Source organism: Octopus sinensis, linkage group LG24, assembly GCF_006345805.1.
Source record: "Octopus sinensis linkage group LG24, ASM634580v1, whole genome shotgun sequence".
Lineage (NCBI taxonomy): Eukaryota > Metazoa > Mollusca > Cephalopoda > Octopoda > Octopodidae > Octopus > Octopus sinensis.
Genome location: NC_043020.1, coordinates 10,185,889 through 10,213,800, shown reverse-complemented (window position 1 = coordinate 10,213,800; position 27,912 = coordinate 10,185,889). Strand labels below are relative to the sequence as shown.

The following is a 27,912-nucleotide window of genomic DNA, read 5'->3' as shown; positions in this document are numbered from 1 at the left end:
CTGGGCTTACAAAAGAATAAGTCCCGGGGTCGAGTTGCTCGATTAAAGGCAGTGCTCCAGCATGGCAGCAGTCAAATGACTGAAACAAGTAAAAGAGTAAATAACCCAAAAACACAACGTAAGGATCGACTAGTCACGACTAGCTGGCGCGGATGCGCGAGTACGCGAGAGCGCGCACCAAGACCTCTGTTCTCAAGTAGTGAGTGGATTGTGTGAGTGTAACTAAGCATGTGTCTGTACCTGTGAGTGTGAGTGCGAGTGCGTGAGAGAGCAACTTCCGGTGGCAAGAGTTCAGCATGGCGGCTGTATCCATGTGTAGCGACTCTGAAGGCTTTACACGATGGCTGGAGGCGAGACTGCTGCAATTAAACGACGATCTCGATGCCGGGGTGTTTGTCACGTACATCAACGGCATCCTCGAGTCGTACAGCGGATATGATGAGAAGAAGGACTCCCTGTTGGACATCGTCGGGGAAATAGCGGTACGGTATTTCACACAGATACACATCATCTTTATATATATACCTATTTCTTTATTACCCACAAGGGGCTAAACATAGAGGGGACAAACAAGGACAGACATAGGTATTAAGTCGATTACATCGACCCCAGTGCGTAACTGGTACTTAATTTATCGACCCCGAAAGGATGAAAGGCAAAGTCGACCTCGGCTTATATATATCATCATCGCGTAGGCATAAGGCCAAGAACTTTCCCTTCTTGGTCGCACAGCCTAACAGAAATAGCCAATAGCAACTAGATCGCCCTCAAATCACTCCTTTCTGTCTTAAAAAAGAATACAATCAGACAGTAAAAGTACACTATAAGACGGATGGTCACTTTTGGAACACCTTTGCACATAGGTCTACTACGTTAAGGCTAAACAACATAACATATTACATATTTATATATATACAACTTATCTTAGTCATATTACATCCTTTCTGTCTTAAAAAAGAATACAATCAGACAGTAAAAGTACACTATAAGACGGATGGTCACTTTTGGAACACCTTTGCACTTATGTCTACTACGTTAAGGCTAAACAACATAACATATTACATATTTATATATATATATATACACCTTATCTTAGTCATATTACATCCTTTCTGTCTTAAAAAAGAGTACAATCAGACAGTAAAAGTACACTATAAGACGGATGGTCACTTTTGGAACACCTTTGCGCATAGGTCTACTACGTTAAGGCTAAACAACATAACATATTACATATTTATATATATACAACTTATCTTAGTCATATTACATTATACACATATATATATATACATAAATATACACTCGTAAATTTTATTCACCCTAATTCTTATGACGCATTTTTCGAAAAAGAAAACATTGTTTTATTCTGTGTAGGTTTCTCTTTTTAGGCGATCTTTCGTCTCTTGTAGACCTTTCCGTCGATTTCCGTAAAAAAATTTTTTCTTACATATGGGCTTGCGGGAACTTTTGAAGTAATATACATACATATACACATACACCGAGTAAAAAATTTCAGTTATCTCTTTCTTTCACACATTACTCTGTCTCTTCACACACACTAACAGAAGCACTTCACTTACACAACATACTGTCTGTCTCCCACACCCCATCAAACACACACACCCACACACACATGTACATCAATGCTTCCCATGCACGGTAACTTCAAAAGAACTTCCCTCGTCATACAATCGCTTTCTCTTAGTCTCTTTCGCTCTCATTACTTCAAAAGTTCCCGCAAGCCCATATGTAAAAAAAAAAAAATTTTTTTTTACGGAAATCGACGGAAAGGTCTACTAGAGACGAAAGATTGCCCTCTTTTTAATTCTTACTTTGAAATTCTTTGCTAATTTGGTTATCTTCCGTTCTTGTACGATTCTATTCTTTATATGAGAAAGCAAGAAAAGGCATTCGGGTCTACTAAGACGGAATGCTTTTTTGCTGAGAGAGACTTCGAAACAGACCCTCATCAACCTTATTTTTGTCAAATTATCAGTTTATTCTTTTTCAAATCCAGTCCCTCGCCACACAAATTCTTGGTCCTCCTCGAGACCCTCTCTTTTATCTATTTAATTAAACGGTGTTTACTCTCTCTTTTACTTGTTTCAGTCATTTGACTGCGGCCATGCTGGAGCACCGCCTTTAGTTGAGCAAATCGGGACTTATTTTTTGTAAAGCCCAGTACTTAATCCATCGGTCTCTTTTGCCGAACCGCTAAGTGACGGGGACGTAAACACACCAGCATCGGTTGTCAAGCAATGCTAGGGGGACAAACACAGACACACAAACATACACACACACACACACATATATATATATATACATATATACGACAGGCTTCTTTCAGTTTCCGTCTACCAAATCCACTCACAAGGCTTTGGTCAGCCCGAGGCTATAGCAGAAGACACTTGCCCAAGGTGCCACGCAGTGGGACTGAACTCGGAACCATGTGTCGTTAATTTTTGTTAAGCCCTCAAGTGAGCTCGGATCAAACAGATCTATAATCGAAGGCTTGCAGCTGAGACTGTCCATTGTTGTTTTTTTATTCTGGGGGGGGGGTCTTAAGACCACATTATCCAATGTGCCCCCCCCACCTTATTTAAGACGATGGGATGTAATTTGAGTAGAATGGCAGTCGATTTGGCTGCTATTTTTAGCAATTCGAGCAACCATAGTGAAGCCCTCTTGCTACCCTCTTGTTTACTTATATGATTCTCAGGTGAAAACAAGGTGAGTTGGGGGGAGGCTGTGAGGGAGAATGTAGCATTGAAGAACCAATTGAGTGTAGTCTTTTACTCAGGACTCAAGCGTGACTCACCTTCCCCAAACATAAACAAAATATTTAACCAATGTTTTTTCCTTCGTGACAAAAATCAACTTTTTTATTAGACAGGTGGAAATCATTAACGATAACGGTAATATACGAACTGTCCAAGGTGTTGTTATCTCGCAGAGTTACATTTATATCTTCACATGACCAGAAATAGATTCCGTACCATATGGTGATAGAGTTATGAGCTTTACCAGAGGGTGCACACTCTCCTACCCTGATGTAATCTCCAGGGATACAGGCATCCAGCAACAGGACCTCCGTAATGCTATGATGGACCGTGAAGTCTGGCGTAACATAGTAAATTCCATTGTCTCGACCACGGTCGAACAATGATGATGATGATATGAGCTTTGAAGATGTTATGCAAATTGTCTCCTTGTTTTCTTCAGCTGGTCGCTCCCTCTTCAGAGCCATACCGTGTGTTCAAACAGAATCTATCATAGGTCGGTGTGAGCTGGCAGAAACGTTAGCACGCCGGGTGAAATGCGTAGCTGTATTTCGTCTGCCGTTACGTTCTGAGTTCAAATTCCGCCGAGGTTGACTTTGCCTTTCATCCTTTTGGGGTCGATTAAAGTAAATAAAACACAAAAACACAAAGTAAGGATCGACTAGTCACGACTAGCTGGCGCGGATACGTGAGTGCACGCACCGGGACCAGTGTTCTCAAGTAGTACCTGCGTGTGCAGTGATGGAAGCATGATGTATTTTCTCCACTCTACCAGTCTATTATCACTGTTTACCTGTTGTCATTGTGTAACGTTGTGGAGATGCAATGGCCCAGTGGTTAGGGCAGCGGACTCGCGGTCGTAGGATCGCGGTTTCGATTCCCAGACCGGGCGTTGTGAGTGTTTATTGAGTGAAAACACCTAAAAGCTCCACGAGGCTCCGGCAGGGGATGGTGGTGATCCCTGCTGTACTCTTTCACCACAACTTTCTCTCACTCTTTCTTCCTGTTTCTGTTGTACCTGTATTTCAAAGGGTCAGCCTTGTCACACTGAATCTCCCCGAAAACTACGTTAAGGGTACATGAGTCTGTGGAGTACTCAGCTACTTGCACGTTAATAAAGGAGCTGCGACGTCACTGGTGCCAAGCTGTATCGGCCTTTGCCTTTCCCTTGGATAACATCAGTGGCATGGAGAGGGGAGGCCGGTATGCATGGGCGACTGCTGGTCTTCCATAAACAACCTTGCCCAGACTGGTGTCTCGGAGGGTAACTTTCTAGGTGCAATCCCATGGTCATTAATGACCGAAGGGGGTCACACACAATTGTGTAACGTCAGTCTTTGCTGACAAGATAAACTATGTTGTTTGGAAAGGTTTAGATCGCTTTAAGTTTGATCAAGCAGACTTACTAGAAAGAGGTGAAGTTAACTGAACAACTTTGCATGGACAACAGATTTCTCAGTCCAAGTATACCACCCCACAAGCCTAGGTAAGAACCATATTGGACACCCTGACATGCACTGGTGCATTAGATGATGGCCACAGCTAAGACTAGCAAGATAGATACAATGAGGCACAATGGCCCAGTGGTTAGGGCAGCGGACTCGCGGTCATGGGATCGCGGTTTCGATTCCCAGACCGGGCGTTGTGAGTGTTTATTGAGTGAAAACACCTAAAGCTCCACGAGGCTCCGGCAGGGGATGGTGGTGATCCCTGCTGTACTCTTTCACCACAACTTTCTCTCACTCTTACTTCCTGTTTCTGTTGTACCTGTATTTCAAAGGGCCGGCCTTGTCACTCTCTGTGTCACGCTGAATATCCCCGAGAACTACGTTAAGGGTACACGTGTCTGTGGCGTGCTCAGCCACTTACACGTTAATTTCACAAGCAGGCTGTCCCGTTGATTCGGATCAACCGGAACCCTCATCGTCGTAACCGACGGAGTGCTTCCAGATACAATGAGGACATAACAGCTGCTGTTCTTATTGAGGCTGTTGTTTGTGTCTGTTTTATGTTTGTCTGGACCAGTGGTTTTCAACCAGGGTTCCGCCAGTACAGTCCAGGGGTTCCGCAAGAAATTACAAAACTGCTAAAATCGGCAGTAATTTTTAATTCTCCTGTGCAGATATGTGTGCATAAGACTATTAAATTATTGCACAGGGGTTCCTCAAGCCTGTGGAATGTTTCCTTGGGGTTCCGCTCCAGCAAAAAGTTTGAAAAGCACTGACATAGACAAACAAACACACATTCTAATATCTAAATCAATGCAAAGACATACAGACACACACATTAATACAGTGGTTTTCAACCAGGGTTCCGCAGAACCTTAGGGTTCCGCCAGTACAGTCCAGGGGTTCCGCAAGAAGCTCCAAAACTGCTAAAATCGTAGTAATTTTTAATTCTCCTGTGCAAATTTGTGTGCATAAGACTATTAAATTATTGCACAGGGGTTCCTCGAGCCAGTGGAATGTTTCCTTGGGGTTCCGCTCCAGCAAAAAGTTTGAAAAGCACTGGTCTGGACCATAATTGTAGACTGTTTTTAGGATGTACCCTCCACCAGCTCAGCATTGGTTGAGCAGCCCTATGGTATGCAGGTAGTCAGCCAAGCAACATTTTTCTCATTTATACTGTGTGACACTCTGACATGCACTAATGAAGTGCGTGTAGTGCAGCATGAACTGGTACTCCATCGGTTATGACGACACGTGTTCCAGTTGATCGGGTCAATGGAACAGCCCCCTTGTGAAATTAACATGCAAGTGGCTCAACAATCCACAAACAATAGGTGCAGGAGTGGCTGTGTGGTAAGTAGCTTGCTTACCAACCACATGGTTCCGGGTTCAGTCCCACTGTGTGGCATCTTGGGCAAGTGTCTTCTGCTATAGCCCCGGGCCGACCAATGCCTTGTGAGTGGATTTGGTAGACGGAAACTGAAAGAAGCTTGTCGTATATATATATGCGTTTGTGTGTCTGTGTTTGTCCCCCTAGCATTACTTGACAACTGATGCTGGTGTGTTTATGTCCCCGTCACTTAGCGGTTCAGCAAAAGAGACCGATAGAATAAGTCCCAGGGTCGAGTTGTTCGATTAAAGGCGGTGCTCCAGCATGGCCGTAGTCAAATGACTGAAACAAGTAAAAGAGTAATGTAGATGAAGAAGCATTAATTTTGGCAGAATAATGTGAACACTAAAGGGTTAAGCCTGTTATTATGGAGCCAAAGATTTTTAGGGGATTTAAACAGCATTGAAGTGGTTATGTAGCAATGTCTGGAGAGTAGGTGATATAATGGTGATATCATCATCTACTTATGAGTCTGTCTCTGTTTCTCTATGTCTGTAGATTCCGCTTTGTTGGTGTAAGAGAGTCCTGTCTGTGTATCACGTGTGACCAGAGGCATTTTACTTTTGCAAATAGCTTGGAGAAGGAATAATCTTGGAGTCAGTCCATTAATCCTTTTGATACCAACCCGGCTGAAACCGCCTCTGGCTCTGTCGTACAAATGTCTTGTTTTCATAAGTTTTGAATTAAAATCTTCCACCAAACCTTAGTCACAATTTATGTTCTTAACACTAGCTTAATGATAACTAAGTTATTTTACTAAATTCTTTGTTATATTTAATCCTTTGATACCAACCCGGCTGAAACCACCTCTGGTTCTGTAGTACAAATGTCTTGTTTTCATAAGTTTTGAATTAAAACCTTCCATAAAACCTTAGTTACAATTTATGTTCTTAACACTAGCTTAATGATAACTAAGTTATTTTACTAAAATCTTTCTTATATTTAAAATTAATTGAAAGAAACACAGAGCATCTCAAAATAAATATGGTAACAAAAGGGTTAACAGATCTGTTTAATAATAATCACAGAATATTTCTATTTAATCCTTTTGATACCAACCCGGCTGAAACCACCTCTGGTTCTGTAGTACAAATGTCTTGTTTTCATAAGTTTTGAATTAAAACCTTCCATAAAACCTTAGTTACAATTTATGTTCTTAACACTAGCTTAATGATAACTAAGTTATTTTACTAAAATCTTTCTTATATTTAAAATTAATTGAAAGAAACACAGAGCATCTCAAAATAAATATGGTAACAAAAGGGTTAACAGATCTGTTTAATAATAATCACAGAATATTTCTATTTAATCCTTTTGATACCAAACTGCCTCTGGCTCTGTAGTACAAATGTCTTGTTTTCATAAGTTTTGAATTAAAATCTTCCACCAAACCTTAGTCACAATTTATGTTCTTAACACTAGCTTAATGATAACTAAGTTATGTTATTAAATTCTTTGTTATATTTAATCCTTTTGTTACCAACCCGACTGAAACTGCCTCTGGCTCTGAGTACAAACAAATGTCTTGTTTTCATAAGTTTTGAATTAAAATCTTCCACCAAACCTTAGTCACAATTTATGTTCTTAACACTAGCTGAATGATAACTAAGTTATTTTACTAAATTCTTTCTTATATTTAAAATTAATTGAAAGAAACACAGAGCATCTCAAAATAAATATGGTAACAAAAGGGTTAACAGATCTGTTTAACCCTTTCGTTACTAACCCGGCCAAAACCGGCTCTGGCTCTGTAGTACAAATGTCTTGTTTTCATAAGTTTTGCATCAAAATATACCACCAAACCTTAGTTGCAATTTATATTCCTAACACTAGCTTAATGATTGCTAATGAAGTTATTTTACTAAATTCTTTCTTATATTTAAAATTAATTGAAAGAAACACAGAGCATCTCAAAATAAATATGGTAACAAAAGGGTTAACAGATCTGTTTAATAACAATCACAGAATACTTCTATTTCATTGTAGTTCTGAAACCAGTTTGTTTGCTTCAATTTCAGGAAGACTCTAAAGAAGAAATCTGTGATGAAGTGATAAAGAAATGGGATGAGATGTGTAATGTAGATTCCAAAGAAAACAAAAAGGGTAAGCAACTATACTCTTTACTCTTTTACTTGTTTCAGTCATTTGACTGCAGCCATGCTGGAGCACCGCATTTAATCGAGCAACTCGACCCCGGGACTTATTCTTTTGTAAGCCCAGTACTTATTCTATCGGTCTCTTTTGCCGAACCGCTAAGTAACGGGGACATAAGCACACCAGCCCTTTGTGTGCCTGTATTTATCCCCCTAGCATTGCTTGACAAAGGGCAGGGACGTGATCGATGCGGGTTGATGACCCGCGCCTATCGGGAATTCCTTGTTCACGGGGTTGGTTCCAGGCCCCGATCCTTATCATGGGAGGTGGTTCAGAGGTTTCCTGGCCAGATCCGAGGACCTCACCGGACTGTTCGATCGGTAGTACCGATATATATATATATATATATATATATAGTACCTTTGTCAAGCAATGCTAGGGGGACAAATACAGGCACACAAACACACACACGCATATGTATATACATATATACGACGGGCTTCTTTCAGTTTCCGTCTACCAAATCCACTCACAAGGCTTTGGTCGGCCTGAGGCTATAGTAGAAGACACTTGCCTAAGGTGCCACGCAGTGGGACTGAACCCGGAACCATGTGGCTGGTAAACAAGCTACTTACCACACAGCCACTCCTGTGCCTATCAGGATTTTTTTCCATTTTTTTTAATTAAAAGGGAACTTTTTTCCTGGCAAGCGTCAAAAGTGTTAGGCTTAGTCTGTTGCCAATTTGAATACCCACCCACCCACATGCTGTTGTGTGCTTCTACTTAAGAGTGAAATCCACTAGGTTGTAAACATTCAGTTATGTTTGTGTAGGTAGCACAGATTCAGTGAAGGAGTTCTTCGCCGCAGGAGACAAGAACTGGTATGAACGTAAGGCGGCGAGCTGGCAGAAACGTTAGCACACTGGGCGAAATGCTTAGCAGTATTTCGTCTGCCGCTACGTTCTGAGTTCAAATTCCGCCGAGGTCGACTTTGCCTTTCATCCTTTCGGGGTCGATTAAATAAGTACCAGTTACGCACTGGGGTCGATATAATCGACTTAATCCGTTTGTCTGTCCTTTGTCCTCTCTGTATTTAGCCCCTTGTGGGTAATAAAGAAATAGAAATAGGTATTAGGTCTGTCGCTACGTTCTGAGTTCAAATTCCGCCGAGGTCGACTTTGCCTTTCATCCTTTCGGGGTCGATTAAATAAGTACCAGTTACACACTGGGGTCGATATAATCGACTTAATCCGTTTGTCTGTCCTTGTTTGTCCCTTCTGTGTTTAGCCCCTTGTGGGTAGTAAAGAAATAGGTATGAACGTGGGATCAAAGAAAGGTGGTTTCAGGCGGTGCAACACGATGGCCTCTGCTTTAAATGCCAGGCTGCTTTTGTTGTAATTTGACGAATTAAACAAATAAGTTACAAAAATATTGCAATCATTTGACTTAACACAATATATATGTATTCTGTTGTGTCTGGGGAGAGTCATTTCCTTTTTATGACTTATAATGTAACACACTCACCGGTAAAATTTCCACTTTTTTCTTATTTTTATTTTCCTAAAATTTTCGTTGCGTCTTGCAACCTTTTCAATAGTGTTGACTCTGTCTGTTATTTACACCTCCCCCCCCAGACACAACAGAATATGCTTCAACACACGAACTCATATGAAGAATCTTGCAAACCAAGTCCAAAAACGAAATATATATATGTATGTAATATGTATACGGGTTTCACGTGAAACCGAGTTGCCTCCCCTTTACAATTGCGTCATCTTCACAACCCCCTCCCCCCAACATCGTAAGCCACATCCAAAGAAAGACGACTCTATTAATTGGCTTAAAGTCACTCATTAACACATTCCTACCCCTTGCCCTAAGATATAGTCTCTCCTCTTCTAACCTTTTCTACTACAAAAGTAGCATTTGCTCCTTGGAGCTAGCTAGCTTAATGTCGCGTCAACTCAGTGACTTGCAAATAACTCTCCTTTCCTTTTCTCATCGTCCACGCTGTATCCTCTCCCCCCACGTTCTGTATTAACCATGATTTGGGACAAAGATATATATATATATCTATATATATATTCACTTTTTTCTTCTTACTTCCCCCATATATCTACCATGTGTAGTTTATTTTTCTCTTTGAAACCTATTTATATTCATCATCATCATCGTTTAACGTCCGCTTTCCATGCTAGCATGGGTTGGACGAATGACTGAGGACTGGCAAACCACATGGCTGCACCAGGCTCCAATCTTGATTTGGCAAAGTTTCTACAGCTGGATGCCCTTCCTAATGCCAACCACTCTGAGAGTGTAGTGGGTGCTTTTACATGCCACTGGCATGAGGGCCAGTCAGGCGCTACTGGCAACAACCTCACTCGAATCTTTTTACACATGCCACCGGCACAGGTGCCAGTAAGGCGATACTGGTAACGATCACGCTCGAATGGTGTCTTTTACGGTCAGATAGCTGCTCTGGCAACGATTATGCTCGGATGGTACTCTTAATACCCTACTAGCACGGGGCTCGAGTGCCAGTAAGGTGACGCTGGTAACGATCACGCTTGAATGGTGCCTTTTAAGTGCCACTGGCACGATACACACACAAATATATAAAAACACTACGCTCATTATTATGTTAGGAAATATATATATATATATATATATTTCATCATGTTAAACCATTATTCCCATAACACTTTTTTCTCCCTCCATTTTTTTCCCATCTCATCCTTTGCTTTCGAGCGTAGACTCAAAGCATTGGAGTTTTCCCATTCTTCTTTAGCATCAAACTAATACACCTTTCTTTCCTTTGTTCTTTTGAACCCTATATACATGTATATATGTATTTATATATGTGCATGATGTATCTTTCAGAACCCAACAGGACACCCCTGGATGAAAGGCTGTCCAAAATGCTTACTAATACACATGTTGTGACCAGTTCTACCGAGAAGAAAGCCAAGCAACTCAGTGAAGAGGAGTTGGCCCAGAAACGTGCCATATTGGTGCAGTATTCTACCGTCTGTGATGAACCTGACCAGTATCCTTAATAATTGGTATTAGAGGCCTTTTTGTGTGTGAGAGAGAGAGAGTGTGTGGTAGTGGAGGTATTTGTATTAAGAGGGTCATGATGTGTGTATGGATGTGTGAGTATATGTGTTCGTTTGTGTATGTATATATATATATATATATATATATATTGTAAGGTATACTAGCCATCACAATATGGCTAACCACTAAGGGTGGGTGTTACTGTAGCTTGTAGCCCCAGGAGATCATCGTCTCCAGCTGGCTTTAGGCACACTTTCTGTGCACTTAAGGTATTTGCAAAGGGAGGTCATCCCTCCCTCGTCAACCTAGGTGACACGCACAGACTGCAGTTTCTAGGTATTTGCCTGTCTTCAGCGTACGGCAGTCACTGGTTGTCGATGAAGGGAGTCCCAATGCAAATCTTTATATCCGAGATCAGATATGTATGTATTCTTTTATTTATTTCAGTCGTTTGACTGTGGTCATGCTGGAGCACCGTCTTAGTCAAGCAAATCAATCGCCAGGACTTATTCTTTGTAAGCCTAGTACTTGTTCTATCAGTCCCTTTTGCTGAACCACTAAGTTACAGGGATGTAAACACACCAGCATCAGTTGTCAAGCGATGTTGCGGGAACATACACAGACATACAAATACACACACACACATTGTATTTAGAATACTATTTGTATTCTTGTATATCCTAGGGAACCTGCTCGGAGGATACCTTTTATAGTCTGGGTTTCATTTAGTTGAAATCTACGGGTGTGTCGGTCAGAGAATACGTATAAGGCGTTTACTCTCTCTTTTCCTCTCTTTTACTTGTTTCAGTCATATGAATGCGGCCATGCTGGAGCACCGCCTTTAGTCGAGCAAATCGACCCCAGGACTTATTCTTTGTAAGCCCAGTACTTATTCTATCAGTCCCTTTTGCCGAACCGCTAAGTGACAGGGACGTAAACACACCAGCATCGGTTGTCAAGCAATACTAGGGGGACAAACACAGACACACAAACGTATACACACACATACATATATACGACAGGCTTCTTTTCAGTTTCCGTCTACCAAATCCACTCACAAGGCATTGGTCGGCCTGGGGCTATAGCAGAAGACACTTGCCCAAGGTTCCACGCAGTGGGACTGAACCCGGAACCATGTGGTTGGTTAGCAAGCTACTTACCACACAGCCACTCCTGCGCCTAAGTTTGTTCATAAAATATTTAGTTACTAAATAAACTGGCACACTGTCAGTTACGCGATGACAAGGGTTCCAATGGATCCGATCAATGGAACAGCCTGCTCATGAAATTAACGTGCAAGTGGCTGAGTACTCCACAGACACTTGTACCCTAAACATAGTTCTCGGGGAGATTCAGCATGCTACGGAATGTGACAAAGCCAGTCCTTTGAATTACAAGTACAACAAATTTTTGCCAGTTGAGTGGACTGGAGCAATGTGAACTAAGGTGTCTTGCTGAAGGACTCAATACGGCGCCAGGAATCGAACTCCTGACCTTACGATCATGAGCCTATTACCCTAACCCCTAAACCATGCACCTACTAAATATTGTAGTAACTAAATGTTTTATGAACAAAGTTTTTTTTTGTTTGGTTTCCATGTATGTGTGTGTATGCATATATATATATATAATTAATTAATAAGGGTGAGAGAATTAGATACTAATTTAATAGTATCCATTCAACACCAAGTGGCCTAGTGCTCCGAGAAACCTGGATTATTATAATATTTTATAATATATTATAATATTTTTACAAAATAAATATAAGAGAGTGGTCACTATATGGCTCACTCTAGCACCAGTTAATCCAAAAGTTTCAACCACTAAAAATACATGTTTCCCATGAAAGTCAGTACGATTGTTAGCTCACACGGACAGGGCAAATAAAAAATAACAAAATACAGATTTTTGGGACAATTGTTTCGCTATTAATGAATTAAATGTAATTTTACTTACAAAAAAATCCACTTGTAGCTCGTCGGCCAAAACTATCTGGATGAAACCACTCAATCACACGCCAGATTTTACCATAACGATAAATTATAACGTCGGATGTAATCAATTGAACCACACGCGTATTTATCGTTATGGTAAAATCTGGCGTGTGATGAGTGGATTTCATCCAGATAGTTTTGGCCGACGAGCTACAAGTGGATTTTTTTGTAAGTAAAATTACATTTAATTCATTAATAGCGAAACAATTGTCCCAAAATAATCTGTATTTTGTTATTTTTTATTTGCCCTGTCCGTGTGTGAGCTAACAATCGTACTGACTTTCATGGGAAACATGTATTTTTAGTGGTTGAAAACCTTTGGATTAACTGGTGCTAGAGTGAGCCATATAGTGACCACTCTCTTATATTTATTTTATATATCATATATATATATATATATATATATATATATATATATAGGCGCAGGAGTGGCTGTGTGGTAAGTAGCTTGCCAACAACCACATGGTTCCGGGTTCAGTCCCACTGCGTGGCATCTTGGGCAAGTGTCTTCTGCTATAGCCCCGGGCCGACCAATGCCTTGTGAGTGGATTTGGTAGACAGAAACTGAAAGAAGCCTGTCGTATATATGCATATATATATAAGTGTGTGTGTATATTTTTGTGTGTCTGTGTTTGTCCCCCTAGCATTGCTTGACAACCGATGCTGGTGTGTTTACGTATCCGTCACTTAGCGGTTCGGCAAAAGACACCGATAGAATAAGTACTGGTCTTACAAAGAATAAGTCCCGGGGTCGATTTGCTCGACTAAAGGCGGTGCTTCCAGCATGGCCGCAGTCAAATGACTGAAACAAGTAAAAGAGTAAAGATTATATATGTAAGCCTCTGCAGTATATACACAAATATGTCAAATTTTCTCCATAGACTGAAAAAAATGAACAGTCTTAATTAATTTTTGAACCTTATTGGGGTCCCGTCAGAGGTGTTTACATCACTTGACCATGGATCTTTTCGGTTTGAACGGCAGTTTTTTCTAGCGGTGTCATATGAAATTGTCACCCATAATTATGACCCTAATATCGATCTATTGCATTTCAATCTGTTTTAGGGTTAGGGTTAGGGGTGGGGGAAGGGTATCTTTTTTTCTTCACAAATGTAAATAAACCCAATCTGTTTCTTAAACGAGGGACATATTCATACGGCACAGAATGTTTTTTTTTACTTCAATAGACGTCAGTGATTGGTTGAAATTGCAGAAATTGAAAAAAAAAACCAAATATCTTACAAACTATAGAATTTTCTCAATAAAGCCAAGAGAAAAAGATGTTTTATAAACACATTCTACCAGTATACGAAGTTTAAAATTTTTTAGTTACCTAGAAATTATGTTAAAAACTGCCGTTCAAACCGAAAAGATCCCTTGACCAATCCCAGATGAACAAGTTTCCCATTCTGCTTAAATAGGTATCAAATCTAGTAGTTTCAGAGAAATGGAGCTACTAATTTGTGTTCTATAAATAATCAACACTATTTAGCAATAGAGAGGTCTGTCAACGCAGAACCAAATCCACCCAGTATCGAAGTATGATATTTGTATATATATATATATATATATGTACCAATTAAGGACTGAACACGAAAAGTGGACAGTCAACATGCTAGATATAGACGTCAAATCGCCATTCTCCACAAAGATTATGTTCTCAAATCAAACTCAGCACAAAACCAAAGCAATAAACAAGACAAATGAAAATATACGAAATAGTAATAACCGAAACTGATCAGTACATGGGTAATTATTTTATTTCGTATATTTTCATTTGTCTTGTTTATTGCTTTGGTTTTGTGCTGAGTTTGATTTGAGAACATAATCTTTGTGGAGAATGGCAATTTGACATCTATATCTAGCATGTTGACTGTCCACTTTTCGTGTTCAGTCCTTAATTGGTATATATATATAAATATTTTAATCTTCGGATTCTTTTTAATATGCTAGACCACTGGTTTTTATTGATAAATATCAATTTCTACCCTTCATTAATTTTATATAAAATTATATACCAGTGGTAGAGTAATATGCTTTATTTAAAGCAGCAGAAAATTCAACAAAATCTGTTACTCTGAGTTTCTCGTTGCCGTTCATCAGACAGTTTTTCTAGCAAAAACTGTCTGATGAACAGCAACGAGAAACTCAGAGTAACAGATTTTGTTGAATTTTCTGCTGCTTTAAATAAAGCATATTATAAAATTATATATATATGTGTGTGTGTGTTTACTCAGAAGCACACATACGAATCGAATAGAAAAAGCAAGTGATCAAGGGAGGCAATTCATATTTGACTGAAGTAGATATTTGATGGCTGGATGACTCCCCTTACATAGCACGGCTGCTACCTTTCAGTTTGCTAATCTCAGACAAGTGTTCAGAATTACCTTTGCTGTTACTGTTGTTTATTCATCCCAGTTTTCTCGACCTATGACCTGACCTGCATGTGAGAGGCGCAATGGCCCAGTGGTTAGGGCAGCGAACTCGCGGTCGCAGGAACGCGGTTTCGATTCCCAGACCAGGCGTTTTGTGTGTGTGTTTATTAAGTGAAAGCACCTAAAAGCTCCATGAGGCTCCACCAGCAAGGGCTGGTGGCGACCCCTGTTGTACTCTTTCGTCACAACTTTTTTCTCACTCTCTCTTCCTGTTTCTCGAGTAACGCTGCGATGGACTGGGGTCCCGTCCAGCTGACGGGAACATATACACCACAGAAACCGGGAAACCGGGCCCATGAAACGGGCAAAAAAAAAGAAAAAGATGATCTGCATATAAGACAGAATTACATACGAAGCTTAATAGAGGTTATTTCTCTTAATTACATACATATAATTATATACATAACCGTCACTTAGCGGTTCGGCAAAAGAGACCGATAGACTAAGTACTGGGCTTACAAAGAATAAGTCTCAGGGTCGATTTGCTCGACTAAAGGCGGTGCTCCAGCATGGCCGCAGTCAAATGACTGGAACAAGTAAAAGAGAAAGAAAAGAGAATATATATATATATATATATATATACACACACACATATACTCTTTTTACTTGTTTCAGTCATTTGACTGCGGCCATGCTGGAGCACCGCCTTTAATCGAGCAACTCAATCCCGGGACTTATTCTTTGTGGGCCCAGTACTTATTCTATCGGTCTCTTTTGCCGAACCGCTAAGTGACGGGGACATAAACACACCAGCATCAGTTGTCAAGCAATACTAGGGGGACAAACACAGACACACAAACGTATACACACATACATATATATATACATATATACGACGGCTTCTTTTCAGTTTCCATCTACCAAATCCACTCCCAAGGCATTGGTCGGCCTGGGGCTATAGCAGAAAACACTTGCCCAAGGTGCCATGCAGTGGGACTGAACCCGGAACCATGTGGTTGGTTAGCAAGCTACTTACCACACAGCCACTCCTGCGCCTAAGTTTACTCTTTTACTTGTTTCAGTCATTTGACTGCGGCCATGCTGGAGCACCGCCTTTAGTCTTTAGGGCTTCTTTCAGTTTCCGTCTACCAAATCCACTCACAAGGCTTTGATATATATATACATATAAAATGTATTGAGCTACCAATATTTGCCAATTTGAACAATGGATGCCACTATATTACAGATATGGGGTTAGAATATTGCAAAACAGATTCTTCAAGCCGGGCCAACCTGCAGGAGAGCTTGGGGTAAACCGAAAGCAATGCGGTTGGATAGTATCCATAGTCTCAGTCATGTTTGGAAATCCAGCAGGAGAGTGCCATGACGGTGGCTTCCGATAGGGCTTTTGTGCAGAGATACCTGAGTATTCTACCTCTGTGGCCCTCCTAGGAATAGTGAGTGGAGAGGAAGGGAAGAAAGGATGGATGGACGGACGGACGGACAGGCGGGCGTTTTCCTACAGTTTTGTTAGATGAATGATTCAAACCAGGTTACGGTCAGCTCTGCTTTTCGTCCTTCTTTGGTTGGTAAAATAAATTACCAGTTTCTTCTGCTTATGTTAAGAATAAATTATTTAAACAGAAACAAATGTCTAATATCCCTTTCTTCTTCTCCCCACCTCTCTTTGATATATACTCTTTACTCTTTTACTTGTTTCAGTCATTTGACTGCGGCCATGCTGGAGCACCGCCTTTAGTCGAGCAAATCGACCCCGGGACTTATTCTTTTGTAAGCCCAGTACTTATTCTATCGGTCTCTTTTGCCGAACCGCTAAGTGACGGGGACGTAAACACACCAGCATCGGTTGTCAAGCAATGCTAGAGGAACAAACACACACACGCATATATATATATATATATATATACATATATATACGACGGGCTTCTTTTTCAGTTTCCATCTACCAAATCCACTCACAAGGCATTGGGCGGCCCGGGGATATAGCAGAAGACACTTGCCCAAGGTGCCGCGCAGTGGGACTGAACCCGGAACCATGTGGTTGGTAGGCAAGCTACTTACCACACAGCCACTCCTGCGCCTATGTATATATATGTTTTTGAATTTTTTCATGACTCTCTTTTCTTTCCCTGTTGTATGTGCATTCATGCACCGTGTATTAGCCGGTGTTTTCAAAACGATGAATAGCTTTGCAGAAACCATGGTTTGCTTGGTTTTCTGACTTTATAATCATCTCATAATAATGTCTTTTATTACTACCTCAGTCCATCTAAATGTATATATCTGTCGTTACCTGTCATAAAAAGCTTTTTATTTACAATGTGCATTTTCGTTGATTTTTCATATTTTACCCTTAAATTTCCGCGTGTATTTTATATTTTCTTTTTGTAACATATTTCTACTATATATATATTATATTAAATTAGAGACAAAACCACTATTAGGCAAATCATACAATGAAAAACTTAAGCCAATACATAAGATTAATTAATTTATATTATTTAAATATATATCAAAATTATTAAAAAAGATAATAAAAAGATAGTGTTATATTAATTATCTTTTTTAATAATTTTAATATATATTTAAATAATATAAATTAATTAATCTTATTGGCTTAAGTTTTTCATTGCATGATTTGCCTAATAGTGGTTTTATCTCTAATTTAATATAATATAATATTTTACTATAAAATTGGATTCAATCCTAAATCTGATTTTTCCCTGTAAGTTTGGATTTATTCCCTAATATTTTATATATATATATATATAATATATATATATATATATAGATATATATATTATATATATATATATATATTATATATATATATATATAATATATATATATATATTTATAGTTTTTGTTTTCTTTGAATTGTTTCCTTGACTATCCCTCAGGGGAATTGAACTATCAGAGCCGGAACCCGTTCAGTCAGGAGCCACTACTTCTATCCCAGGTAACATGGCAAACCTGATCCCTGCAGCTTCTGCTGCTGGTAGCAACAATTTGAACCCAGGTTCATGTATCCTTTTTTTTCTAACAAATTCCTGTTACTTTCTGTCATTTACCATTTTTCACATCCTCCAAACACAAATATATTATATCATGATTGTCAGCATCATTTTAATGTCCTCTTTCCTATACTTGCATGAACCAGATAGAATTTGCTGAGGCAGATTTTTATAGTTGGATGCCCTTCCTGTTGCTAACCCTCACCAGTTTCCAAGCAAAGTAATATTTTCTTGTGGCCTGACATATTTTCATGTAAGATTGGAAGCAAATGACTGGTTCTTGTAAACCTGATGGCTGCACCAGGCTCCAGTCTTGATCTGGCAGTGTTTCTACAGCTGGGTGCCCTTCCTAACGCCAGCCACTGGCACGAGGGACAGTCAGGTGGAACTGGCAACGGCCACACTCAAATGGTGTTTTTTACATACCACCTGCACCGGAGCCAGTCCAGCGGCACTGGCAACGACCTCGCTCGAATGTTTTTTTCATGTGCCACCGGCACACAAGTGCCAGTAAAACGATGCTAGTAACGATCACTCTCGAATAGTGCTTTTCACATTCCACTGGCACGGAAACCAGTTAGCCGCTCTGGCAACGATCACGCTTGGATGGTGCTCTTAGTGCTCCACTAGCATTATTTTCGAAATTTATTGTAACAAAATCAGTGTATTTCAACAGAAATATGGTAACAAAACGGTTAATAATCATCATCATCATCATTGTTTGACCCTTTAGTGTTCGCATTATTCTACCAAAGTTAATGCTTCTTCATCCACATTGTTTTGAACTAATCATGCATTATCTTGTAGCTATGAGATTTTGATGAGGCAGATGTTAATTTTTAAAACGATATTGTAGGGTTGGTGTGAGAGACCAGATCTGGCCAGTTTGAACATAAAACAGGCAGAATACTTTTGGCCGGATATGGCCGGTTTGAATGCTAAAGGGTTAACATTTGCTTTCCATGCTAGCATGGGTTGGACGATTTTGACTGAGGGCTGGCAAACCAGATGGCTGCACCAGGCTCCAATCTTGATCTGGCAGAGTTTCTACGGCTGGATGCCCTTCCTAACGCCAACCACTCCAAGAGTGTAGTGGGTGCTTTTACGAGCCGTCAATGCTATTTTGCTAAATTCTTCATTATTTTCAAAATTGAAAGAAAGGCAATGTAAATTTTAATAAAAATATGCTAAGAGTCAGCTTCCATGCTGTGTTTGATGCCATTTCTGTATTTAACTGCCTTAATCCCAACCTGTTTGAGATTATCTATTCTGAAATATAAATATTTTGAACCAATCCTATGACTGGCAGATGCCAGGACCCCTGGACTGGAGATACGTAAGAAGCACCATCCGAATCGTGGCCGAAGCCATCGTGGCCGAAGCCAGCGCCGCCTCGACTGGCTTCCGTGTCAGTGGCACGTAAAAAGCACCATCCGAATCGTGGCCGAAGCCAGTGCCGCCTCGACTGGCTTCCGTGCAGGTGGCACGTAAAATGCACCAATCCGACCGTGACCGATGCCAGCCTCGCCTGGCTCCAGTGCAGGTGGCACGTAAAAAGCATCCACTACACTCATGGAGTGGTTGGCGTTAGGAAGGGCATCCAGCTGTAGAAACATTGCCAGATAAGACCGGAGCCTGGTGCAGCCTTCTGGCTTCCCAGATCCCCGGTCGGACCGTCCAACCCATGCTAGCATGGAGAACGGACATTAAACGATGATGATGATCATGATGATGAATAGGACATAAAAATCTGCATGCACGCATGCAGACATACATGGAGGGCTTCTTTCAGGTTGCTCTTACCAAATCCATTCACAAAGCTTCAGTCAGCCTGGGAATATAATAGATAACACAGTTTTTCTTTGTATGTATGCTTTAACACTTACGTGGCACGTAAAAGCAGCATCCGTTTGTGTCCGTTGCCAGCCTCGCCTGGCCCCCGTGCCGGTGGCACGTAAAAGCACCATCCGTTCGTGGCCGTTTGCCAGCTCTATCTGGCACATAAAAGCACCATCCATTCGTGGCCGTTTGCCAGCTCTGTCTGGCACCTGTGCAGGTGGCACGTAAAAAGCACCCACTACACTCACGGAGTGGTTGGCGTTAGGAAGGGTATCCAGCCATAGAAACACTGCCAGATCAGACTGGGCCTGATGAAGCCTTCTGGCTTCACAGACCCCAGTTGAACTGTCCAACCCATGCTAGTATGGAAAACGGACGCTAAATGATGATGATATATATTTATCGGTGGCACGTAAAAAGCACCCACTACACTCACGGAGTGGTTGGCGTTAGGAAGGGCATCGAGCTGTAGAAACACTGCCAGATCTGACTGGGCCTGATGAAGCCTTCCGGCTTCACAGACCCCAGTTGAACCGTCCAACCCATGCTAGCATGGAAAACGGACGCTAAATGATGATGATGATATATATATATATCGATGGCACGTAAAAAGCACCCACTACACTCACGGAGTGGTTGGCGTTAGGAAGGGCATCCAGCCGTAGAAACACTGCCAGATCTGACTGGTACCTGGTGCAGCCTTCCGGCTTCACAGACTCCAGTTGAACCGTCCAACCCATGCTAGCATGGAAAACGGACGCTAAATGATGATGATGATGATGATGATATATATATATATATATACGCGAGAAAGAAGCAACAAGAATGGATAGGTTTTTAGTACGATCGTTTCATACAAGGACAGGTTTTATTAAAAGTTGCAAAGATTACAGCATATAAACGAGTCCCGTACTCATCAGCTAAAATACATGTAAGTTCTCTAGACATCCTAGTGTTTGAGGCTATACTCATGAAGTAATGTAGAAAATTAAACAGATTTCTAAAGTTCATTAAAGTTCTTTAAAGATGATGCATAGTCTTATCACAGAATTTTAAAAAAGTTTTGGTAGCATCACAGAGAAGGTGACCTAATCCATATGAATTTCCATAGATATGATGAGGGATTATATACTCACAGAGGACAAATTTATCCATTGTTATTAGCATTACAGAGAGGGTGAATTAATCCTTTGTATATATGCACAGATTCCAATGGTGTAGATGTAAATTTACATCTACACCATTGGAATCTGTGCATATATACAAAGGATTAATTCACCCTCTCTGTAATGCTAATAACAATGGATAAATTTGTCCTCTGTGAGTATATAATCCCTCATCATATCTATGAAATTCATATGGATTAGGTCACCTTCTCTGTGATGCTACCAAAACTTTTTTAAAATTCTGTGATAAGACTATGCATCATCTTTAAAGAACTTTAATGAACTTTAGAAATCTGTTTAATTTCTACATTACTTCATGAGTATAGCCTCAAACCAGATGTCTAGAGAACTTACATGTATTTTAGCTGATGAGTACGGGACTCGTTTATATGCTTAATCTTGCAACTTTTAATAAAACCTGTCCTTGTATGAAACGATCGTACTAAAAACCTATCCATCTTGTTGCTTCTTTCTCGCTTATAATCACCCCACATTACTGTATTGTTAATCAGTATAGTTTTTTTTGGTGCATCTAAGTTAGGTACCATATTCAGTAAATTTTTTAAATTACTTGAATCTTTATTGCTCTTTGAATATATATATATATATATATAATTGGTGGCACGTAAAAAGCACCCACTACACTCACGGAGTGGTTGGCGTTAGGAAGGGCATCCAGCCGTAGAAACACTGCCAGATCTGACTGGTACCTGGTGCAGCCTTCTGGCTTCACAGACCCCAGTTGAACCGTCCAACTAGCATGGAGAACGGACGTTAAGCGATGATGATGATGATGAAATAGGACATAAAAATCTACATGCAGACATACATGGAGGGCTTCTTTCAGGTTCCTCTTACCAAATCCATTCACAAAGCTTCAGTCAGCCTGGGAATATAATAGATAACACAGTTTTTCTTTGTATGTATGCTTTAACACTTACGTGGCATGTAAAAGCACCATCCGTTCGTGTCCGTTGCCAGCCTCGCCTGGCCCCCGTGCCGGTGGCACGTAAAAGCACCATCCGTTCGTGGCCTGATGAAGCCTTCCGGCTTCACAACCCCAGTTGAACCGTCCAACCCATGCTAGCATGGAAAACGGACGCTAAACGATGATGATGATGATGATGATGTATGCTGTAATACACAAACCATTTATTTTTTTAACTGTTTTTCCTTAACCTGTTTTCGAAAGCAGTGCATCTGCTGGTCAACACGAACCGGGACAGCATTCAGAGGCAGGAGAAGGAGATGCGGGAGAAGATGAAACAGGACAACGAGAAGAAGAAGGAGAAGGACAAACTGGACCGAGAAGCCCAGAAGAACAAGCGGCAGGAGAGGAAGGAGAACGAGAAGAAACGGACCCAGAAGGGCGAGAAAAGGAGGTAGCACAGCCCTTTTGGTGGATGTGACAACAGGCCAAACAACAAACACATCGCAGCTCTGTGTGTGTGCATGTATGTATGCGTACACACACACGCACTCATTTGCACGCACACTTGCATACACAGGCATATAGAGATATATTTATAAATATGCATACACACATATACATACTAACACGCACACACACACATATATATACACACACATGTATATTCACACCCACATCAAAATATGTACATATATATATATACACACACATACATACATATATACATACACATACATATATGCACACACATATATATACACACACATATACATATACGCACACACACACACATATATATACACACACATACATATACGCACTCACACATTTATATACACACACATATACATATACACACACATACATATACGCACACACATATATATATACCCACATATACATATACACACACATACACATATACATATACGCACACACACACACACACACACATATATATACATGCATATATACATATATATATATATACATACATATACATGCATATATTCATATACACATGCATTCTTACATGCTCAAATACTATTTTTTTTTTCCCCTTGTCTTCCAGAAATTTTCAGACCCCCCCTTCGTGTTTTCTCTTTCCTGAAAATTCTTTTAAAAATTTGATTTTCCCCTACCCACCCCTCACCATTTGTCCCACCCTCACCTCTCCCCATTCTTACATTTTTATCAATATTCTAGGGCCTGCGTAAAGAAAACGATGAAACTCCTTCATTGATAATTATTATAATAATAATAATAATAATAATAATAATAATAATTATTATTATTATTACTATTATTATTATTATTATTGATTCTCCTGAGGCGGTGAGCTGGCAGAATTATTAGCAGAGCAAAATGCTTCACTGTATCTAGTCCGTTGTTGTCTTTTATCCTTTCAAGGTCAATAAATTACGTACCAGTCAAGTACTGGGGGAGAGGTCGATGAAATCAACTATCCCCTCCCCCCCCCCCCACAAATTCCAGGCCTTTAACCTATAAATAGAAAGGATTATTAGTAATTTTATTATTATTATTACCAAATTCTTCTAAGGCAATGAGCGAGCAGAACTATTAGCACCCTGAGCTAAAATGCTTAGCGGAATTTTGTCCGTCTTTACGTTCTGAGTTCAAATTCTGCCAAGGTTGACTTTGCCTTTCATCCTTGGGGATTTGATAAAATAAGTACCAGTTGAACATTGGGGTCCGTATAATCGACTTACCCCACCTCCCCAAAATTGCTAGCCTTGTGTCAAAATGTGAAACCATTATTATTATTATTATTATTATTATTATCAATTCTCCTAAGGCAGCGAGCTTGCAGAATCGTTAGCATCTGGGCCTTTTGTGTCTTTATGTTCTCAGTTGAAATTCTGTTGAGGTTGACTTTGCTTTTCATCCTTTCAAAGTCGATAAAATAAGTACCAGTTATACACTGGGGGGGTCGATGTAATTGACTAGCCCTCTTCCCCTGAAATTACTGGCCTTGTGCCAAAATGTGAAATCGGGTTTTATAAATTTTCCTTACGACAGGAACAACATAGTGTTTTCGAAAAGGACCTTGTTTTCCCTAACCCTAACCCTTACCCTAACCCCTTCACCCTAAACCCTAACCCTCCTCCCATACACACCACTACAATAACAAAGACTAAAAACCAAAAAAAAAAAAAAGCTATGCCAAAAACAAACAAGCAAAAATATAAATAAACAAACAAACTTTGCATCTACTGAGTGATTTGAAGGTCCATTGGTGCGGGGCACGAGCCTATATCTTTTGGATTGTCTTACCAAATAAAGCCTCCTTTCAAATCCTACCCACCCACCCACCCACCCCACTAACCAACCAACCAACCAACCTGCTTTTGACCTCCTCCCAATGTGCAGAAACATTTCCAACTGATCATCCTGATGATGATGATGATGATGATAACGACAATGGCAGTGATGATGATGATGATGACGATGATGATGATATCGGTGTCAATAAACTATGCTTTGGGTGTTTTGCTTTGGGTGTTTTTAAATTTTATTTTATTTTTCTCTTTTTCTTGCTTTAGAATTTTCATCATTATTTTTAAGGTTTTTGAAAATCAAGCTCTGTCATTCTGTCTGTCTGTCACAGGTGTGGACATGGTTGTATGGTTAAGAATTTTGCAATCAAGCTGTCTGTCTGTCTGTCACAGGTGTGGACATGGTTGTATGGTTAAGAATTTTGCAATCAAGCTCTGTCTGTCTGTCTGTCAGACACAGGTGTGGACATGGTTGTATGGTTAAGAATTTTGCAATCAAGCTCTGTCTGTCTGTCACAGGTGTGGACATAGTTGTATGGTTAAGAATTTTGCAATCAAGCTCTGTCTGTCTGTCTGTCACAGGTGTGGACATGGTTGTATGGTTAAGAATTTTGCTTTGCAACCACATGGTTCTGACTTCAGGCCATTCTCTTTTACTCTTTACTCTTTTAGTTGTTTCAGTCATTTGACTGCGGCCATGCTGGAGCACCGCCTTTAATCGAGCAACTCAACCCCCAGGACTTATTCTTTTGTAAGCCCAGTACTTTACTTATTCTATCGGTCGCTAAGTGACGGGGACGTAAACACACCAGCATCGGTTGTCAAGCAATGCTAGGGGGACAAACACAAACATACACGCATGCACACATATACATATATATACATATATACGACGGGCTTCTTTCAGTTTCCGTCTACCAAATCCACTCATAATGTTTTGGTTGGCCTGAGGCTATAGTAGAAGACACTTGCCCAAGGTGCCACGCAGTGGGACTGAACCCGGAACCATGTGGTTGGTAAACAAGCTACTTACCACGCAGCCACTCCTACACCTGTGTGTCACTTTGGGCAGATGTATTCTGCTATAGCTCCAGACCCACCAATGGCTTGTGAGTAAATTTGGTAGACAGAAAACTGGAAATCCTTCCCCATTATCCCCTTTGCTTGCTACTTGTCCAACTTTTAAGCCACTGAAAAAGATCTGAGCTTTCTGGTGTTAATTAAATTACCAATAGCTTTTATGCTTCAGTAACTACAGTAAAATAAGAAAGCTTAATCCTTTTGATACCAACCTGGCTGAAACCGCGTCTGGCTCTGTAGTACAAATGTCTTGTTATCATAAGTTTTGAATTAAAATCTTCCACCAAACCTTAGTCACAATTTATGTTCCTAACTCTAGCTGAATGATAACTAAGTTATTTCACTAAATGTGGAGGCGCAATGGCTCAGTGGTTAGGGCAGCGGACTCGCGGTCATAGGATCGCGGTTTCGATTCCCAGACCGGGCGTTGTGAGTGTTTATTGAGTGAAAAGCTCCACGAGGCTCCGGCAGGGGATGGTGGTGATCCCTGCTGTACTCTTTCACCACAACTTTCTCTCACTCTTACTTCCTGTTTCTGTTGTACCTGTATTTCAAGGGGCCGGCCTTGTCACTATCTGTGTCACGCTGAATATCCCCGAGAACTACGTTAAAGGTACACATGTCTGTGGAGTGCTCAGCCACTTACATGTTAATTTCACGAGCAGGCTGTTCCGTTGATTCGGATCAACAGGAACCCTCGTCGTCGTAACCGACGGAGTGCTTCCATCCATTTCACTAAATTCTTTGTTACATTTAAAGTAATTGAAAGAAACACAGAGCATCTCAAAATAAATACAGTAATGAAAGGGTTAAGCTAGTGTTTGGGACATAAATTAACATGAAATTTGATTGGAAGGTTTTAATTTAGACCAATTTGACCCTTGACCCATTTCTTACCATATATTAGTTGAAATGCCCTACTTTTGTTTCAGTTAATTCTAACTGTATTGAAAAATTTTAGTTAAGTAATTTTGTCATTATTAACCATTTTGTTTAAATACACTGCCTTGATTTTTATTAATTTTTAAAATAATGAAGAATTCAGTAAAAGAAACTTCATCATCATTAACCCTTTCGTTACCAATCCAGCTGAAACCGGCTCTGGCTCTGTAGTACAAATGTCTTGTTTTCATAAGTTTTGAATTAAAATCTTCCACCAAACCTTAGTCACAATATATGTTCCTAACACTAGCTGAATGGTAACCAAGTTATTTTACTAAATTCTTTCTTATATTTAAAGTAATTGAAAGAAACAAAGAGCATCTCAAAATAAATACAGTAACGTAAGGATTAAACTGTGTAACCCATGCCAGCATGGAAAACGGATGTTAAATGATGATGATGATATAGGAGTGGCTGTGTGGTAAGTAGCTTGCTAACCAACCACATGGTTCCGGGTTCAGTCCCACAGCGTAGCACCTTGGGCAAGTGTCTTCTGCTATAGCCTCGGGCCGACCAAAGCCTTATGAGTGGATTTGGTAGTCGGAAACTGAAAGAAGCCCGTCGTATATATATATGTGTGTTTGTCCCCCTAGCATTGCTTGACAACCGATGCTGGTGTGCTTATGTCCCCATCACTTAGTGGTTCGGCAAAAGAGACCGATAGAATAAGTACTGGGCTTACAAAGAATAAGTCCCGGGGTCGAGTTGCTCGATTTAAAAAAAAAAGGCGGTGCTCCAGCATGGCCGCAGTCAAACGACTGAAACAAGTAAAAGAGTATATGGAAAGATAGAACTATTGACTTGGCATCCCTCAACGATAATGGAAGTGCTGGCAAATGAACAGTCAATATTTGATGTCGATACAAGCTGGGGAAAGGATAGACAAGGGAGTTCGGTAGAAACAAATTGACACTAAGTTACTCAGAACCTATATTCTCTGATGGTACTCAACCACAAACTGCACCACTTGTTGAGATACTCCCTAATGTTAATGACCTGTAGGGACACCATATTTCATCATCATCGTTTAACATGAGCTTTCCATGCTAGCATGGGTTGGACAGTTCAACTGGGGTCTGGGAGGCCAGTGTTTCTACAGCTGGATGCTCCACGAGGCTCCAGTAAGGGGTGGTGGCAACCCCTGTTGTACTCTTTCACCCCAATTCCATTTTTCTGAGATTATAAGGAAATAAAAGATTAATCTCCTTCCAAATACAAAATTTATTTATAAATGCAAAACAACACCTTGGAGGAATTGATGTAAGCTTAAATAATAAACCACGATAGGTGAACTGTGATATAGCAAGGGATTACTAAATATCACATTGTACCAGAGTACTTTATACGTACTTTGTCTATTACCAACACTATTAACTCAGTCCATCCGCTTTCCATGCTAGCATGGGTTGGACGGTTCAACTGGGGTCTGGGAAGCCAGAAGGCTGCACCAGGCTCCAGTCTGATCTGGCAGTGTTTCTACA

The 27,912-nt window shown here is 40.4% G+C and overlaps 2 protein-coding genes and 1 long non-coding RNA gene across 5 annotated transcripts in view; 2 read left to right on the top strand and 1 right to left on the bottom strand.

The window, feature by feature from the left end:
* LOC115224020 (lipoyltransferase 1, mitochondrial-like) overlaps window positions 1-1,986 on the bottom strand; it is a 45,507-nt gene extending 43,521 nt beyond the window's left edge. The window contains exon 1 of the mRNA XM_036512749.1: window positions 1,833-1,986. The gene's annotated coding sequence lies outside the window, so the exon portion shown is untranslated. The remainder of the gene's footprint in view (window positions 1-1,832) is intronic.
* Window positions 246-22,751, top strand: LOC115223977 (coiled-coil domain-containing protein 43). Of its 3 annotated transcripts, none has more exons than XM_029794742.2 (5): window positions 250-482; window positions 7,637-7,721; window positions 10,593-10,758; window positions 18,063-18,187; window positions 22,377-22,736. In XM_029794742.2, the coding sequence occupies exons 1-5, from the start codon at window positions 297-299 to the stop codon at window positions 22,565-22,567; spliced, it is 753 nt and encodes a 250-aa protein (XP_029650602.1). In that variant the 5' UTR covers window positions 250-296; the 3' UTR covers window positions 22,568-22,736. The 3 variants fall into 3 exon arrangements, with proteins under 3 accessions (XP_036368644.1, XP_029650602.1, XP_029650601.1); XM_029794741.2 differs by having other exon boundaries at window positions 251-482; window positions 22,374-22,736; XM_036512751.1 differs by lacking the exon at window positions 18,063-18,187 and having other exon boundaries at window positions 246-482; window positions 22,374-22,751.
* A 1,246-nt stretch (window positions 22,752-23,997) lies between these two features.
* Window positions 23,998-27,912, top strand: part of LOC118767747 — a 14,848-nt gene continuing 10,933 nt past the window's right edge. Inside the window, exon 1 of the long non-coding RNA XR_005003656.1 lies at window positions 23,998-24,596. This is a non-coding gene — a long non-coding RNA (uncharacterized LOC118767747). The remainder of the gene's footprint in view (window positions 24,597-27,912) is intronic.

What these genes read in the sequence shown, in the direction of transcription:
- LOC115223977 (XM_029794741.2), top strand. Translation starts at nt 297, where the DNA reads ATGGCGGCTGTATCCATGTGTAGCGACTCTGAAGGCTTTACACGATGG. An exon ending in ACATCGTCGGGGAAATAGCG is followed by an intron (nt 483 to 7,636) that starts GTACGGTATTTC and finishes CTTCAATTTCAG; the next exon opens with GAAGACTCTAAAGAAGAAAT. An exon ending in TTCCAAAGAAAACAAAAAGG is followed by an intron (nt 7,722 to 10,592) that starts GTAAGCAACTAT and finishes TGTATCTTTCAG; the next exon opens with AACCCAACAGGACACCCCTG.